Genomic DNA, 16,671 nt, shown 5'->3' on the forward strand with positions numbered 1-16,671 from the left:
CCCCTTGTCCCAGTACCCCAAGCTCAGACCAGTACCCCTGCATTGGCAGAGGTCTCTAGTTCACACCAAACCTTGCCCCTGGCTGGCTGTGGCCATGGCCAGTACAAATGGCCCCTCTCTGCCTCAGTTTCCCCAACTGGAAAATGGGTGCAGCAGCACCCGCCGCACTCTGTAGTACTCTGCATGCCCCTGGGTGGTCTTATTCAACACTGGGGGTGTCCCAACAAGTTTTTGCAGCTTCCCCTTGCCCAGGATTTATTTGGATGGTGATTCTGGCAGCACGGGCAGCTGGCCCCAGCAATCCTTCCCGGGCACCCAGCCCTTCCTGCTGCCCTCCCCGGCTGGATGCTGCGGGGGCTTCAGCTGAGCATCCCACCAGGGCCCTGGCCCACGTGTCACACGTCTCGGGGCAAGCAGGGAGGAAAGCGTCGGCAGCTCGGGGAATGCCACGCTTAGGACCCTGCACGCTCCGGGGCTTCCCAGCTTTTTCCTGGAGCTGCTGAGCTGGGAGGGGCCGAGCCTGCAGCTCCCCATAAACCTGGCGGCGTAGCCCACGTCCCGGGCAGATGTTGGGACTCTCTCCCTTGGAGCGGAGGGTGGGAAAAGGAGAGGGCGGCTCTTCCCCGGAGAGTGAGGAGGAGAGCTCGACACCTCTGGGCTTGAACTTTAGCACCCTCTTCCGCAGGAGTTTAAAGAAAAGGATCGTCGTATCCTGAGTGAGCCGTCCGGATAGCCAGGCAGGCGCAGGGCTGGAGCGGAGGAGAAGCCAGCTACTTTTCTCCAGCGAGGTTTTTATGGGGTTCTTCATAAAGAAATAACACCAGCGAGAAAGCGCCAAGGAGCTGGGGAGTGTTTCTAGCGCTCGGGACGCTTGGTGAGCGACTCTGGGGCTGCCGTTAATCACTGCGAGGAGCCCGTCCTGCCGTGCAGATGTGTTTGATTGGAGCGGCGCGAGGGTTATTTTCTTTTGACTGAAGGCAACCCAGCCCCGGCGGATTAAGCTCTTTGTGTGCGCGTGAGTGTGCCTTCATGGGAGCTGCTCCCGCAAAACCAGCTGCAGGGGTTTTGGGGACCATCCCCTAGGTCGGGGGACTCTCCCGGAGGAGGGGGAGACCTCCTGTTTCCGTTGCTCTGAGATGATGCCGGGACAGTAGTTCCCTTCACAGGCAGCGCAGCGTGCTCCGGGATGGCCGTCTATGCCCTCACGGGCTTCTCGCTCGTCAGCCTGCTCAGCTTTGGCTACTTATCCTGGGACTGGATGAAGCCCAGTTTGGTGGCCGACGTGGCCACGGACCCCATGGAGAAATTGCTGCCTCCCGCCTTCGCCAGGCCACCCCACATCGTCTTCATTCTGACCGATGACCAGGGCTACCACGACGTCGGGTATCATGGCTCAGATATCCAGACGCCAACACTGGACAGGCTGGCAGCGGAGGGCGTTAAGCTGGAGAACTACTACATCCAGCCCATCTGCACCCCGTCCCGCAGCCAGCTGATAACTGGCAGGTAAGCCAGCGCCTGCTCACACCCCACTCGTGTCCCCCCTTCCGTCCCTTCCTTAGCTCTGCGAGGCTTAACCCCAGCTCGCTGCTAGACAGATGCCCCGGTGTATTGGCAGATGATGGAGATCCTCCAGAGAAAGGCATCTTGCTGGCTTTCTCTAGAAGGCTCTCTAGGTAAATGGTTGATTTTTGCATGAGATAAATAGCGGCACATGGTAAGGCCAAAAATGCGGATGCCGTTGGGTAACGGACGTCACTTTGGGAGAGGGTGGTCCCTCACGAAGAGCTGTGTCCCCAGGGCAGTCCCATGTTGCTGTCACACTGGCCCTTGGGGATTTGCTGCCGGGCTGTGGGGTCGAAGGATCATTCTCCCCTGCGTCTACAAGTCCCTTGGACCGTGCTTTTCCTGTGTGCACGTTCAATGCTGCACTGGCCAGGGCAGGCTGGATGCTGGTCCATCACCCTTTTCCATGGAGGCACAGCCAGATCTTCCCTGATCCTGGGCCCTTCTGCCTCTTGGGACAGATGGGGCTTTCCCTGGAGCAGGGCTGGGAGGTCAGCACTCACCGTTGGAGGCAGAGTTCATCAGATCATCTCCTACTGAGGAGTGGGCCCCGGGGATGTGCCTATGGATGTGGTCACCTACTGCCTGGGTGTGGTGGAGCCCACTGGGGTCCAGTCAAAGGTCCTCTCTTCTCTCCTGGTGGCTCTAGAGGGATCCCAGGCATCTCCAGGGTGTGCAAAGCAGGGGAGGGCACCCAGGTGGGGCACTGCAAAACCCTAGGGATCAGTACGCAGCTCTTGCTTGTGCTGCCCAGCCCTGGCAGAGCCCAGCGAGCTCCCCTGGGCTGGCAGCAGCGGGGCCAACTGCTGGTGGCATCCTGGGAGAGCAGCCCAGTGGGCTTTTGAGATGTCTGCTGAGCCCCCTCTCTTTTTTTTTGCATCTGCTTTTGGTACTTTTGGATGGATGAGGAGCTCCCTGTCTCTGGCATGGAGCCAGCATGGAGAGCCAGCTCCGTGGGGTTGGGCTGGGTGACACGGAGAGCTGCATGCATTTGGGGTCTCCGGTACATTAAGTGCCACCATGTCCCCACCCAGCACTGCTCCCCATCACCATTGATTCCTCCTGGCTCTTCCCTGGCAGGTACCAGATCCACACAGGGCTCCAGCACTCCATCATCCGCCCTCGGCAGCCCAACTGCCTGCCCCTTGACCAGGTCACCCTGCCCCAGAAGCTGCAGGAAGCTGGCTACTCCACGCACATGGTGGGCAAGTGGCACCTTGGCTTCTACAAGAAGGAGTGCCTGCCCACCCGTCGGGGCTTTGACACCTTCCTGGGCTCCCTGACAGGCAACGTGGACTACTACACCTACGACAACTGCGACGGGCCGGGCGTCTGCGGCTATGACCTGCATGAAGGGGAGGACGTGGCTTGGGACCAGAGCGGGAAGTACTCCACCTTCCTCTATGCCCAGCGCGTCAGCAAGATCCTGGCATCCCACAGCCCCAAGGAGCCCATCTTCATCTATGTGGCCTTCCAAGCGGTCCACACACCTCTGCAGTCACCCAAGGAGTACATCTACCGCTACCGCTCCATGGGCAACGTCGCTCGCCGCAAGTATGCCGCCATGGTGACGTGCATGGACGAGGCGGTGAAGAACATCACCTGGGCCCTCAAGAAGTACGGTTATTACGACAACAGCGTGATCGTGTTCTCCACTGACAACGGTGGGCAGACCTTCTCTGGGGGAAGCAACTGGCCGCTACGGGGCCGCAAAGGGACGTACTGGGAAGGGGGAGTGCGTGGCATCGGTTTTGTCCACAGTCCCCTGATCAAGCGCAAGCGCCGGACCAGCTGGGCGCTGGTTCACATCACGGACTGGTACCCAACTCTGGTCAGCCTGGCCAGGGGCAACCTGAGCAACGTCCCAGGCTTGGATGGCTACAATGTCTGGCCTGCCATCAGCGAGGGCAAGGAGTCGCCACGAACCGAAATCCTGCACAACATCGACCCCCTGTACAACCACGCCAAATACGGCTCCTTGGAGGATGGCTTTGGCATCTGGAACACAGCCGTGCAAGCCTCCATCCGGGTCAGGGAGTGGAAGCTCCTCACTGGTGACCCAGGGTACAGCGACTGGATCCCCCCGCAGACCCTGACCAACTTCCCGGGGAGCTGGTGGAACCTGGAGCGTCTCACCGATGGCCTGAGGAAGTCCGTGTGGCTCTTCAACATCACTGCCGACCCCTATGAGCGCTACGACCTCTCGGACCAGCGCCCAGATGTGGTCAGGACCCTCCTGATGAGGTTGGTGCACTACAACCGGACAGCCATCCCAGTGCGGTACCCTGCGGAGAATCCCCGGGCTCACCCAGACTTCAACGGAGGCGCCTGGGGACCTTGGGCCAGCGAGGATGACGGGGAGGAGTGGGAAGGCATCGGGGAGCCCCTGAAAAGTAGGAACAAGAAGAAGAAGTGCAAGATCTGCAAGCTGCGCTCTTTCTTCCGCAAGCTGAACACCAGGCTCATGTCCAACCGCATCTGATGGGAGACTCCCCCAGCATCGACCCAGCCTGGCCAGGGTGGAGCTCCGGACGGCAGTGCCGTGGGGTGGGAGCGAGGGAGAGGGATGGACAGGGAAGTGGCCAGCACTTTCTTGCTTTCCCTTGCTCCAGGGTTCACCCCAAAACACCTCTCTTCTCTGACTGGACTGGTGGCCTCAGGGATGTGGTCCCAGGGGGCAAGGAAGGGTGATGCGGGCTCAGCCGCACTGCTCGGCGGTGGTGTACAAGTCTGCTGAGCTGGGCTGGCCCATGCACAGGCCATTCCAAAGAGAGAGACCTTTTTTCTCAAGGACTCTGCAGGCAATCGCAAGCTTTAAGTGTTGGCTGTTGCAACGGCAGGAGGAAGCGCGGGACCCTGGGGTGGCGATGCAGAAGGGCTGGCCAGCCTCCGCAGCTCTGCCTGCAGGTTGTCCCTCTCATTTCCCTGTATATACGTGCTCCTGACTTTCTGCCTGCTGCCAGGCAGCTGCCTCCTTTGCTCTTGCTCTGGGAACTCAAGGGCCTCCCCCAAACCCAAGACCACGGCGTTTCCCTATTATACTTCTTTGTGGAAGGATAGATTCCTGACCATGGATGTCAGACCTGAGACCACCATGGCTGGACTCAGCCTTGCTGCTACAGCGACCTCACGGGGGGCCATGGCTTCTCCTCTCCACTGCCTTGGGGGGCTAGGAGCAGCCCTGGTGAGAAACTACGGCCCACAGAGACTTGGTTGGATGCACTCAGAGGACAGATGGTTCTCCACGGCCCCCCATTTGGGAGGCAGGTTTGCCCCAAGCTCTGGTGGACTTCACGTGGGTCAGCCACCCAGCAGACCCTTTCATCCACAGTTCTGCCTGGCCGGACCCACCATGTGCATGGCTGTAGGCACCCATGTTCCTCCCCATGCATCCTACGCATCCGACCAGCCAACCACCCCCAGCTGCCCCTTCCCAGTGCTGGGGCTGTCCCCACGTCTCTGCATCCCCACTGTTGAACCTGGGGCAGAAGGAAGATCTCAAGAAGGTCTCTGCAGAGGCTGATGTGCTGCTCTGTAGCTGCAGGACATCGAAGCCGTGGCGGGGGGGGGACACGATGGGGATGACTCCCGCCTGCCAGCGCCGCACCGCGTCCCCTCGCCGCAGATGGGTACCGCTCTCCCAGCAGCGCACGCGTGGGGGGGAAACACCTCCCCATCATCCGCCTGCCATGGGGAGCCAGCCCATGTGATTGCCAGGGGCCAGGCAGCTCGGGAGCCGGGGCAGCCAGCAAAGCGCCGTGCCCCCGCGCCTTCGGCGGGGTGCGAGCGTGCATACGTGCGCTCGGAGGAGAGCTGGCGAGGATGAAAGAGGGTAAATAGCTTTAAAAGCGTTTTGGATGCATGGTGCATTTCCATTTACACAATGTGTTTTACATTTCTCCCCACAGGTTTCTCTTGGTGCAGCGTGTGTAGGCGAAGGCCCTGCTGTGAATTTTGAAAATAGTTATTTTTGTCTCTGGAAAATGAGGCCCGTTAGGACTTGTCAGCTCTTGGATGAGCAGTGTGGGCTTTCTTTTTTTTTTTTTTCCTTCCCCCTCTCTCTCTCCCTTGCAAAATAACATTCATTTAAAATCTGTCATTGAAAGATGTGACAATTGGCAGCGTGCACACTGAATACCTTTCAGTGCGCTTTCAAGCCCTGTGTGTGAGAGAGGGACGGGGACGGGAAGAGAATGCAATGACACGTTTGTATTTTTTTTTTTTCTTCTTACTCTTAGCTGGATTATTTGGGGGAATTGGGATTTTCTACAGAAACAAAGAAAAAAAAAAAGCTGACAGCAAGGCAGAATAGAGGAGGCCTCTTGTAGAGATGGGAAGGAGTTTGCAAAGCCAGAGCATGGCAGTGTGTGCGCCGGTCCCAGCTGCTCCGTGCACGCCCATCACCGTACCATCCCGTCAGCCCCCCGCATCCCTACGGGCACGTCCCCTGCAGTGGCATCAAGGACAGGTTTCAGAGGGGGACTCAGCTCCTCCATCAGCCCCGTCTCCACCCCCGGCTCCCTTAGCACATCGCTCCATGGGGACCGGTCCCCATGGCATCACCTCCGCTGAGGCAAGCCCCGGGAGGATGCTGCACATCCTCGAACTACCTCAACTGGCCAGCCTGGTTCCCTGGGATGCGCACCACCGGTGTGCCCGTCGGCAGCGGGGCTGCAGCGCTGGCTGCCATTTGGCAAAGCCAACCGGTTGCTGAATATAAAGCAACGCTTTGCTGAAGAAGAGGAGGCTGCTGCAGGCTGAGCCGGAGCTGAAGGAGGGCAGGGGGTGATGGCTGCGGAGGGCTCAGGCACGAGTCATGGCAAAGGGGGAACCCATGCCAGAGGGAGCAGGACAGCGGGGCTGGCCGTGGGGCGGCGACAAGGCTCGGGAAACGGCTTTCATTTCCATATTTATATAAACGCATCCAAGTTTAGTTCTTCTTTTATTTTTTTTTTCCTTCAAAAATGGAAATTTCCATGAAAACATGTTCGATTTTTCTCCCTTCAGTTTTACTAATATCGCCACGGAAAGGTTCATCTGGTCTTGCTTCATTTCCAGTTTCTGATCTGCTGGGCTGATGCCGGGTTCGCGCAGTCAGCCTAGCCATAGCGTTGGATCTGCATTCTTTTTTTTAATTTAAAAAAGTTGCATTCTGAATTTTTACAAAAAGGAACAGTTGAAGGAAAGTCTTAGTCCCCGACAACAAAGAAGAAAAGTAGTCAGGAGCATCTCTGGGTGCTTGGTGAGTGCAGAACCTCCAGCCTGAGGACAGCAGTTGTCCTTCACCGCTGTTTCCAGTCCCACTGTATCTGAATGCTGGGCTGGGAAGGGGCAGGCAGTGGCTGCCACATGGGCTCCCCGTCCCACCACTGCTCATTAATGGTCTCTGTGGGGAAAAACGCAGCAATGTGCCAAAATCCCATGTTTTCACACAGTTCAAGCCCCTTGGGAGTGCCTGTGCGCTCTGGCTGCCAAGGGGTTAATGCAGCTGGTGCTCAGGCAGCGGATCTCCCTGCCCGGCCCTGCTGCTGCACCCAGGAGATGTGTTTGCACAGACAGGCTGAGCACTCCCCTCCTTCCCAACCACCCTTCAAAGAGCCGTGCAAGCCCAAGGCTGCTCCAGACCCCGGGCAGGAGCTGGGTGCAGGATGGGGCCCTGCGGAGGGGATGGGGCAGGGGGATGCATCTGGGGCCATCAGGGCTCTGGGCTGGGAGGAGGCGAGAGCAGGGTGGGATGGAGGGGTAGTGTCTGCCTCTCCTCTCCGTCGGGATGGACTGCTGCCTCCACCCTGCCAGCTGGAGGGAGTTGGGATGGGGATGGGATGGGGATGGGATGGGGCAGGCAGGACTGGGGGTACCTCGGAGCCTCTCCAGCCCTACAGGTGTCTTCCACCTGAGAGAGGGAAGGGAAGAAGCCCAGTAGCAGGGAAGGGGATGGACATCTCAGCAAACGGCCGTGGTGGGAGGGCGGCAGGGCACCCTGGGCACCTCATGCTGGCGAGAGGGTGCTCTGGACCAGGGGCTGTATCTTATGCCAGGCAGTCGCGTCCTTTCTCCTTCCAGGGGTCCGGGGACGTGTGGTTTTGCAGAGGTTTCTCCCCACGCAGAGCCAGCGCGCGGTGGCCCCATGGAGCCGCATAGCACCTGCTGGGGGTCCCCAAGTATCCATGGCCATGTCCGCAGGAGGGTCCCTGCCCATGGACCCTGGTGTTGGGGAGAGGGTGGCCCTGGGGACACCCTGTCCCAGCCAAAAACAGTTTCATGTGGCCACAGGAGCGAGCACTGGAGCCCTCAGGGACAGGGCACATTTGCAAACACAGCCCCAAATGTAAATCATCTCTCCTTACCATGGTATTTATAATCTTTATCTAAAAATAACCCCAAATTCAGCTTCCCAGAGGACAGCAACTGAGCATCCCCCAGACCCCAGCTTGTGTGTGAAACTGTCCCAGTAATTTTGGGATCTCTGCAATATGTAATTCGCAGTCCCACTGGTTTTGCGTGCGAGGCACTGCTGCAAGCCTCCCTGAGGCCCATGCAAGCCCCATCCCCTGGGAGGAGGAGGGACCTGCTGCAGCCCCCCACGGACACGCTGGTCCTCCTCAAGCCCCGTGGGGCAGCTGCCCATCCTGTGTGTTTGGGGCTCGGCATCAGACCTCAGGTGCCCGTCCTGGGGCAGTCCCATGCTGGGATGCAGAAACTAAATATCTGTAGTTAGAGCTGGAGCAGGCATGGGGAGAGCAGGAGGCATTTCTGGAGAGGCAGCCCAGTGATGGAGAGGAGACGCTGGGGATGAAGGTCTCCATCAGGCGGCCAGACCCGAGCACGGCAGCAGGAGAGCAGCTTGGCTCTCCAAAGCCCGGCAGGAGCAAATCTTGGGGTGGCTGGGAACAGAGATATCGGCTGAGGAGAGACATCCGAAGAGGATCCTGAGGCCTCTGGGAGAGGGCTGGGACTGCTCCCCTTCCCCAGGAGCTGATGGGAGAGCCCCCAGCCCAGAGGGGGAAGGTCCCACCCAGAGCTCCTGCTCCCCATGGGTTGTCCCCAGGCACTGGCGAGCGGAGCCACGCAGCAGTTCCTGCTCGGGAAAACATCATCGGCAAAGCAGAGCATGTTCAGCACCCAGGAACCTGACACCCCCTCACCCTCAGAGAGGGAAAAATGCCAAGGAAGAGGGAAAAAAACTGAATAGAGAGGACAGCAGGAAGGGAGAAACCCTTCCTGGAGAGCCATGTCTCTGCCAGGCAGGAGAAACCTGGGCAGGGAGGCAGGGACCTCACTATGGGCTTTGCCATCGCTCCCTGCCCCGGGCGAGGGGTTCGGGGCGCGGGGGTCAGGGGTGCAGCGGGGGCCCTGGGGGGAAGGAAAGGACGGATCCCTCCTCCTGGCTACAGGAGCACAGAGAGTTACGCGTGTGGGGCTGAACACGTGTGCCAGCATGCGGGTGGGCATGGGAAGGAGGGGCAGGTCACACTGTGACACCCATGGGGACACGTACGTTAGCGCAGGCGGGAGCAAAGTGGGGGCACGCAGCTGCCCACGGGCATCCATGGGTCTCTGGCTTGGGGGGCTCTTCCTCTCGCCCTTTGGCTCCGAGGGGCTGCGAGGGGCTGGCAGCAAAAAGCTGGAGGAGGACAGCACTCCCCTGAGCATCTGGCTGCACTAGCCCCCACGGCAGCCCCCCGCCTCCCGGCACAGCCTCGGGGGTGGCGAATAAAGCCCCCTTTTGCGTGGGAGCGGGATGGGAAGGAGATGTGCATGGGCAGGGAGGTGTTTTGGGGACCATCGTATCCCCAGGGCACAGATTACGTGCGTGCGTTGCCCTCACACCAACTGAGGGTGCCCAATGTGCTCTGCCTACGTGGTGGCATTGCCAGGGTGGGTCTAGAGGCCACCAGCTCTTGGGGACCACGGCTCTGTCCCCTTGCCTATGGGTGGGAATCGGGTCCCTGCCCTGCCACCAGGGCCACAGGGTCCCCTGTGGCTGGGCCACGCGGGAGCAGGAGGCTGGATGTGGGGATGCAAAGTGGGGATGAAGGTGGGTAATGGTGCAATTAATGGAAAAGCCATTAGACCTTTCTCCTCCTCCCCCTCTTCTTCCTCACTCCGCCACTTGCTGTCCTCCTCCACTTCCACCTCCTTTCTTCTCTCCCTCTCTCCGCTCCTCCTTCTCTCTCTCCTTTCAAAGATTTCTCCCTATTTTTGTCTGGTTAGAGCCTTTTCTTTTCCTTTTAACTCTTCCATGGCAGCCTGAAAGGGAACTCAATCCATCTCAGCTGCCAAAGGCAATGCTCTTCTGGCTGGCAGCGGGAGCCTGTTCTCCTGGGGCGGCGGGGGCTCCTGCTGCTGCAAAATCATCCAGAAACGGGACAAAAGCTTAGAAGAAAGCTCTGCTGGGGGGTCAGAAGGTGGGAGGGTGCATGGGGTGGTGTAGATGCAGGAGAGGGTGCTGGGTGCCCCGGGAGTGCTGCCAGGGGTGCCAGCAGCAAGGTGGGCTCAGAGGGAAATCTTTCCCCCACAGTCTTGGACCTCGTTACTCTACTTGTATTGCCCTTTTTGTGCTTTTTTATGTTAAACGCAGTGGAGAGGTGACTTGGCAGCAAAAAGCTCAAGGAGGGGGGCAGACTTTCCTCCTACCCCCACTCTGAAATCCCCTGTTTTTCTGCTCCGGCTTGGGCACCGCAGGGAAACAGCAGCCCAGGACCCAGCCTTTTTGCCCCCGCTCTAGCTGTGCTTTAGGCCAAGTCGCTCACCCCACAACAGGGGGGACCCATGGGACCTGCTCCCCCGGCAGCCCTGGGGCCAGTGGGGAGAGCCGGCGGGCAAAGGGGGGAGTGGGCAGCAGCTCCCTGGCGCAGCCAGCCCTCCCCTGCAGAGCGATTGGGGCCAGCCCCCCCTGGGGAGCCCAGCTGATGGCGGGCCGGTTTGGGGACCTGGGGACCTGCCATGGTTTCTCCAGCCTCTCCTGACACACTTCTGCTCCATCTGCTCCCACCCGCCCCAACCCGCCCCAGTGTGTCCCCCATCCCGCAGCCCCCCAGGCCCCGGAGGGATGCTGCTGCAGGCACCAGCAGGGCCTGTATTTTGGGGGGGGGGGGGAAAGCAGTTGCCGGGGTGACAGCATCCTCCTGCAAAATGGAAACCACGGTTTCCATGGAAACCCTTTTTGCCCCAATTATTCTACCACTGCCACGTCCTTTAATTTGCCTTGAATATTTGCATTTTAGACTTCCCCCCCTCCCTGCAGCAGCCAGGTGACCCCCGGGCAGCCCCCGGGGCCGGGTCCCCAGCAGGGGCCTGGTCCCCATGGGCGGGTGGCGGGTTTGGGAAGCAGTTGCCCCGGCAACAGAAACAGGGCGTTTCTGGCAGCGGTGGTCGCCATGGGGACGAGGATGCTGACGAAGGCTTGTGAAGCTGAGAAGACAAATTGCCCTCATCATTATCTGCGGGCTTGTCAATCAAACATATTCCCTTATTTACCTCGGCGAGGAGAGAGCCCCGGGAGCACACGGAGAGGGAGGGAGCGAGAGGAGAGCTGCTTGCCCCAAACTCCGCACTGGGGAGGGAGCATTTCCAGCCCCTCGGGATGGCCACCATCACCTGCAATCGCTTCACCGAGGAGTACCAGCTCTTCGAGGAACTGGGCAAGTAAGTTGGAGACGGGGCTGGGATGCTTGGAGTGGGGCTGTGCCCTGGCTGGGGAAAAGCCTCAGTGGTGCTGGGAACCACCAGAGACAGGGGAAAGGAGAAAGGCACGGAGCAAACGCTCCGGGGAGTGGTGGTGGGGACTCGGGTTAGGATGGGAGCTGCCAGCCCCAGCCCTACCCGCTCCGTCCCTTCCTGAGTTCGGGTGGCTGCTGATGGGTGCTCGGCCAGGGGCTCGGGTAACCCCAGGGGGCTGGAGCTGCCCGGGGAGGGGGCGGCTGCCCCTCTTATGGAAAAACTGCTCCTGAAAGAGGATGCTGCCGACTCCCCCGGGAACTTCTCCAGCCGGGAGGAGGGACGGGACAGCGGAGAAGGAAAGCCAAAGCGGTGGGCGCCCCTCACATTTCTTTAGGGAATTTCTCTGTGTGGATTCACCGGGGTTTGGTTAGTCCTGCAGGAGACCTAGCCTGCTTGGCAGCCCCCGGAGAATCCCGGCAGCTCTTGGACAGACCCGGGGTCTCTCCCACTCCTGCCCCTGTCCCAGCGTGAGTGCCCCCCGGCTGAGCCACAGCCCTGCCTGACCCGACTCTCCTGCTGGGGAGGGCTCAGCTCCGCAGGTCCGCCTGTCATCGCGTGTGCCTGGATCAGGGTGCATGTGTGTGTGCATGTGTGTGCAAACAGAAATGCCCATGCACAGCGAGGCGATCCTGGGGGCCACTGAGCATCCCAGGGTAGAGCAGGAGATTTCAGGTCCTCTGTGCGGGGCAGAGGGATGCTCTGTGTCTCACCGAGCATGCGGCTGTAAAACGGGTGCAGAAGTGAGCAGGCATGTGCCTGTGTTTTGGTTTCTGTGCCTTTCTTTGGAGCTGGTGTGTAAATCTGGGGTGTGTGGCCACGTTCCCCTCGGAGCGGCTCGGCGGCGTGGTGGCGAGCTCGGGGTGCCTGTGCCGGATGGCTGGTGTCTGTGCTTCAGCTGGGCGGCTGTGTCCATCCGTAGGCAAGAGCACTTGCTCCAGCCCCGCAGCCCCGCATCGCCCGGGTGCAGGGCAGCCTGCGCCTCAACGTGTGCCTGCACGCGCGTGGGCGTGCGAAACGGGGGCGAGGGAGGAAGGAGAGGACAAAGATGGAGAAATCAAGAGGCTGAAACAGAGGAGGACTTTGTGCCAGGCTGAACGCTGTTAATATTCCCCAGCCAAACCGGGGGACCAGGTTGCTGCTACAAAGTGCAGCTCCTTGGAGGCGAGCAGACACCCTGGTCCCAGGACATGCACGTCCATCCCCTTGGCATCGGGGTGGCTGCGAGGGGCTGGCGGGGAGCAGTGGGTCGAGGAGCAGGTCCCTGCAGTGGGGACAGTCCCAGCTGGCACTGCGGGCAGGGAGCTGGGCACCTGCTGGGGAGCTGGTGGCAAGATAGGGTTTGGGACCTGCTTTTTCCAGAGGTTTCCTGGCTTCTCTGGGCTCTGAGGCTCTGTGGTGGTGGCAGGGGGTGGGCAGGGGGTGGGCAGGAGAGGCAGCGGCTGCTGGGTGCCTGCGGGGAGGCTGCTGAGCCCTGACTGGGCAGACGTGGCTGTGGGGATGTGGAGGGGAGCTTGCAGGCCAGGCACGATGGGGGAGGACCAGGAGGGCTCCCGGAGGCGTCTGGGGTGCGACACTTTGCTAGGTGGGTGCCAACACAGAGGGCTGAGCACCCAGACTAGGGGGCTGCCTGCACTGCCCAGCACCACGGTGTAAAACCACCTTGACAAATGCATTTTAACATGTTCACAAATAAAGGAGCAAAGCTGGTGCAGTGGCTCACCAGCGCCCTGCGAGCATCGCACTCCAGCCCACCCGACCTCCCGGGGTGATGCAGAGGCAGCGTGGCTCGGCCGGCAGCTTGGGGCAGTGTCCCCAGCTTGGAGCATCCCACAGCTTTCCCCTCCACTCCGGGGGGCAGGTACCACCGCAGCACTGAGGCGTGTTCCCGCGTTAGGGGCTTCACCGGGCTGGTCAAGGCACTTTGGAGCCGGTCAGGGATTTTCCAGTGGGATGGTTTCCGGCACATCATGGCACATTCAAAAATCCGCAGTTTCCCATGGGGAAATTTCCGCTTCGTGGGCTTAGAAAGGGAAATCGGGACGAAGCGCCGCACCTCTGCTCTGCTGCGGCAGCCGCTCATGGTGGGAAGTGGGGTTCCTCCTCCAGCGAGATGCTCCCGGTGCCGGTCAGGGTGGGGGCATCCCGGCAGGGGCGAGGCAGGGTGGGCAGCACAGCTCTCCCCCACCCAGACCCCGAAGGGGAGCAGCATCTGAGCAGGGGCTCGGAGCAGAAAGGCTCCGTCTTGAGTTTGCTGTCCCCAAGGGACTGGGACAGTCTTCTGGGGGGGACACTGGGTGTCCCCAAGCCTGGCTGGCAGGAGGGCAGGTGCTGGGTGCCAGGCTGCTGTGCCCACTGTGCTCCTTTGCCATCTCCTCGGCTGTCACCCATCCTGACACCCAGGCAAGCCAGGGGTTTAAGATGCCGCACACCTAATGGTAGCACCACGACAGGGCTTTGTGGGGAGGCGTAGATGGGGAGGGGGGTCTGCAGAGCCTGTCCCGTGGGGCATGAGCCCTTGGCACAGGGAGGACATCTGTCCTGAGCGGGGGACATGGAGCTGGGGAAAACCCGCTCCTGCAGCAGCCCTGGCAAAGCCGAGCAAGTGAGGGGCTGCTCCGATCCCCCCCACCGCCCCACGCTTGCAGGAGGTGACCGGGGCGAGGGCGGGGGGCAGCAAGGGGGGACACGGGGAGAAGATCCTGCCCACGGCCCCCCGGAGTAGGACAAACATGAAGTGCAGCTCCATCGGCGCCTCCGAATCCGCCCCCGCGGCAGGTTCAGGGAGAGGCTGGAGACAATTACCGCGCCGAGCGGTACGATCAGCCCCTCCGCTCCCGGAGCTGCAGGAGAGGGGTTTTATTAAAAAGGAAAAAAAAAAAAAAAATAGAGAGGAACAAAAAATCCCCAGCCCACACTCTTCTCTCTAGAAAGGAGATAAAATGCCTCGGAGGAGGAGGAGGTGTTGAAGAGAGGGAGGGCGACAGCAGCGCAGCTGGGCGCTGGCAGGGAAGGTGTGAAAAAGGGAGAAGCGGAGCATCCCGGTGGCAGAGCCGCTGCTCGGGCTGGCGGGGGGAGGCCGTGGGGACAAGGCATGGGGTCATGCCTGGCCCAGGGGACCAAGGGACAGGGGCTGCAGAGACCCAGCAGTGCCAGGTCTTGGGTCTGGAGGGACAGGGCTGGCTGCTGGGCTGCAAGTCCAGCATCACCCTGAAATGGCAGCCGTCAGGCACCCTACCCATGGCCCTGCGGGTGATGTACCCATCCAGTGCTAAAACTGGGACATGCTGTCTCGTCTGGGATGAATGCCCCATCTCCGAGCCAGGCAGAGATGGGGGCCCCTGGGTGCCACCGGGGTTGGGGTCAGCCCCATCCAAAGAGCCAGTGCCCTGGGAGGGAAGGGACCCATGCCGCTGCCCACAGCCAGGGAACAGGACATATCTCCTTCCAAAGGGGTTTCTTGCACCAAGATGGGGCTGAGCTCCCTGCCTGGCACTGCCTGCACTGCCTGCACTGCCCCGCGAACGCCCGGTGCAGGGGGGGATGCCTGCATTTGTGGGGAAGGAGATGCTGGATTTAGATGGAGCCAAGGTGGGATTTTTCCCCCAGGCTGGGAAGATCCCACATGGGGCTGGGAAGCGCGGGAGCAGCCTGGCACGGGGAGCAGAGCCTGGCTGCTGTGAAACAGCCAGCGGGGTCAAACACCCAACATGGGGTGATCCCAGCCAGCACAGACCCCCTGAAGGACCCAACTGGGAGTGGGACAGGGCTATGACAAGCGTGCTGTCCCCTCCACCCTCCGGGCTCACAGGGTCTTGCTTGTGCTTCACGGAGCACAAACAGACATTTGGTTTTTGTTAAAAAGGCCCAGAAGAGCCAAAAGCCACGAATGCAGCCGGGGGTGTGAAACCCTGCGCTCTGCCGGTGCGGCACATCCCGTTCCCAGCCACTGCGTCCCGCTTCCCTTGGCTCCCCCTTCCCCGCCATTCAGTTTAGCTCGAATAAATGGATGAGTGAGTGGTTGTGGGCACTGGGACCAGGAGTGGCGGGGGGTCCCCAGCCTCCAGGGGGTCCGGGACACCTACATCCCTCCAACCCCACATCAGGTCCCCCAGTAAAACCCTGCGGCTGGGGTAGAAACCGCAAGCTGGGGCAGTGGGCGCGGGGGCTTCCCTGCTTGCCGCACTCACTGCTGTAGACTTCCCTGGCACTGCAAAAGCAGCACACGTGTCTGTCTTTAGGAAAAAAAATAGGAAAGATGGGTCACAGGGAGTCACAGGAGCCCCCAAATCCCGGGCTGTGCGGGGTTCCCGGCAGGATGGGGAGAGTGGCACTGCGGGGCTGGCGAAGGCTCCGGTCTCCCCCACCCATGGCAAGCTGCCTACGAAGCATTTTGCCCCCTCTTTCCAATTAGTCCCCCCCAGACTACAGGGATCTTAACAGCTCAGCTCTTCCAGCAACTAGGATTAAATGGCAGGATGGGGAGGCTGGGAAGCGCCGGGATGCTGTTCCCCTGGCTCCTGCCCGGCACGTGCAGTGAGCGATGCTCTGCGCGGCGGTGCTGGGTGCATGGGCTGCCGGCTCCGCTGGGGCTCCAGCCCCATCCCTCTGCACCCCGCCGCTCGCCTGTTCTCCTAAAGATCACATTCAGACTCAAATTGCCCGTCTCCACCCGCCCCCACCGGTAAAATCAATTATCCGCCGCCACTCGCCAGCCTGCGGCCTTTTATTCCTCGGCAGGGAGCGGGAGCGGGGCGACGGGGAGCGGGGAGAAGGTGGGGCGGGAGGTGGGATTGCTTTTGATAGTTGTTATTTTAGCGATTGGAGGGGTTTGGCAGGAAAGGGAACCTGGTTGTGCTCAGCAGGGCTGGAAGCGTGCGTGTGCGTGTGTGTGTGTGCAATGCCGCAGCTCCCAGCATCATGCCGGTGCGCTTTCAGTGTAACGAGCTAGCAGGGCTCGGGGTATGGGGTACGGGGGCAGAGGGACTTCTTTGGAGCATCCCAAGCACCCGTGCTCGTTTGCCTCCCAGGCCCTAGGAGACCCTTGCACGTTGGCTCACACGTGTGCAAGCTGTAGCAGCATCAGTCCCAGTCCAGCTCGGCTCCAGTGGTCCTCGCTCGCAGGGTCCCCTGGGCTGTCCCTGCCTGTGTGACAGTTTTGCAGCCGGGGGGACCTTGCACCGCTCACCTGCACCCACAGCTGGTGCTCGCACCCGCTTCTGCAAAGTGCTGCTGTGATTGCAAGGTCTAGAGCATGCAAAGCCACACACACGGACTAAAGTGAAGTGGCCGAGTGCTGCGTGGCAGCTGCAGCCATCCTGGTGTCCCTTGGGAGCCAATACGCCTGGTAAATCACTGCCCCTTCTCTCCCTGGGGGTAGGTACG

At 60.8% G+C, this 16,671-nt stretch overlaps 2 protein-coding genes across 6 annotated transcripts in view; both read left to right on the forward strand.

Annotated features, from left to right (window-relative positions):
- The first annotated feature begins 1,170 nt into the window (after window positions 1-1,170).
- Window positions 1,171-4,086, forward strand: ARSI (arylsulfatase family member I). The gene is made up of 2 exons (XM_050905469.1): window positions 1,171-1,506; window positions 2,647-4,086. Exons 1-2 carry the CDS (start codon window positions 1,187-1,189, stop codon window positions 4,046-4,048), a joined length of 1,722 nt encoding a protein of 573 aa, XP_050761426.1. The 5' UTR covers window positions 1,171-1,186; the 3' UTR covers window positions 4,049-4,086.
- A 7,066-nt stretch (window positions 4,087-11,152) lies between these two features.
- The window catches only part of CAMK2A (calcium/calmodulin dependent protein kinase II alpha), a 30,929-nt gene continuing 25,410 nt past the window's right edge, over window positions 11,153-16,671 (forward strand). For all 5 annotated transcript variants that reach the window (XM_050905512.1, XM_050905514.1, XM_050905511.1 and 2 more), the window contains exon 1: window positions 11,153-11,214. In XM_050905512.1, the coding sequence (XP_050761469.1) occupies window positions 11,153-11,214 (62 nt within the window). The remainder of the gene's footprint in view (window positions 11,215-16,671) is intronic.

Source organism: Gymnogyps californianus, chromosome 14 (genome assembly GCF_018139145.2).
Source record: "Gymnogyps californianus isolate 813 chromosome 14, ASM1813914v2, whole genome shotgun sequence".
In the NCBI taxonomy this organism is placed as follows: domain Eukaryota; kingdom Metazoa; phylum Chordata; class Aves; order Accipitriformes; family Cathartidae; genus Gymnogyps; species Gymnogyps californianus.

What these genes read in the sequence shown, in the direction of transcription:
- ARSI (XM_050905469.1), top strand. Translation starts at nt 1,187, where the DNA reads ATGGCCGTCTATGCCCTCACGGGCTTCTCGCTCGTCAGCCTGCTCAGC. An exon ending in AGCCAGCTGATAACTGGCAG is followed by an intron (nt 1,507 to 2,646) that starts GTAAGCCAGCGC and finishes CTTCCCTGGCAG; the next exon opens with GTACCAGATCCACACAGGGC.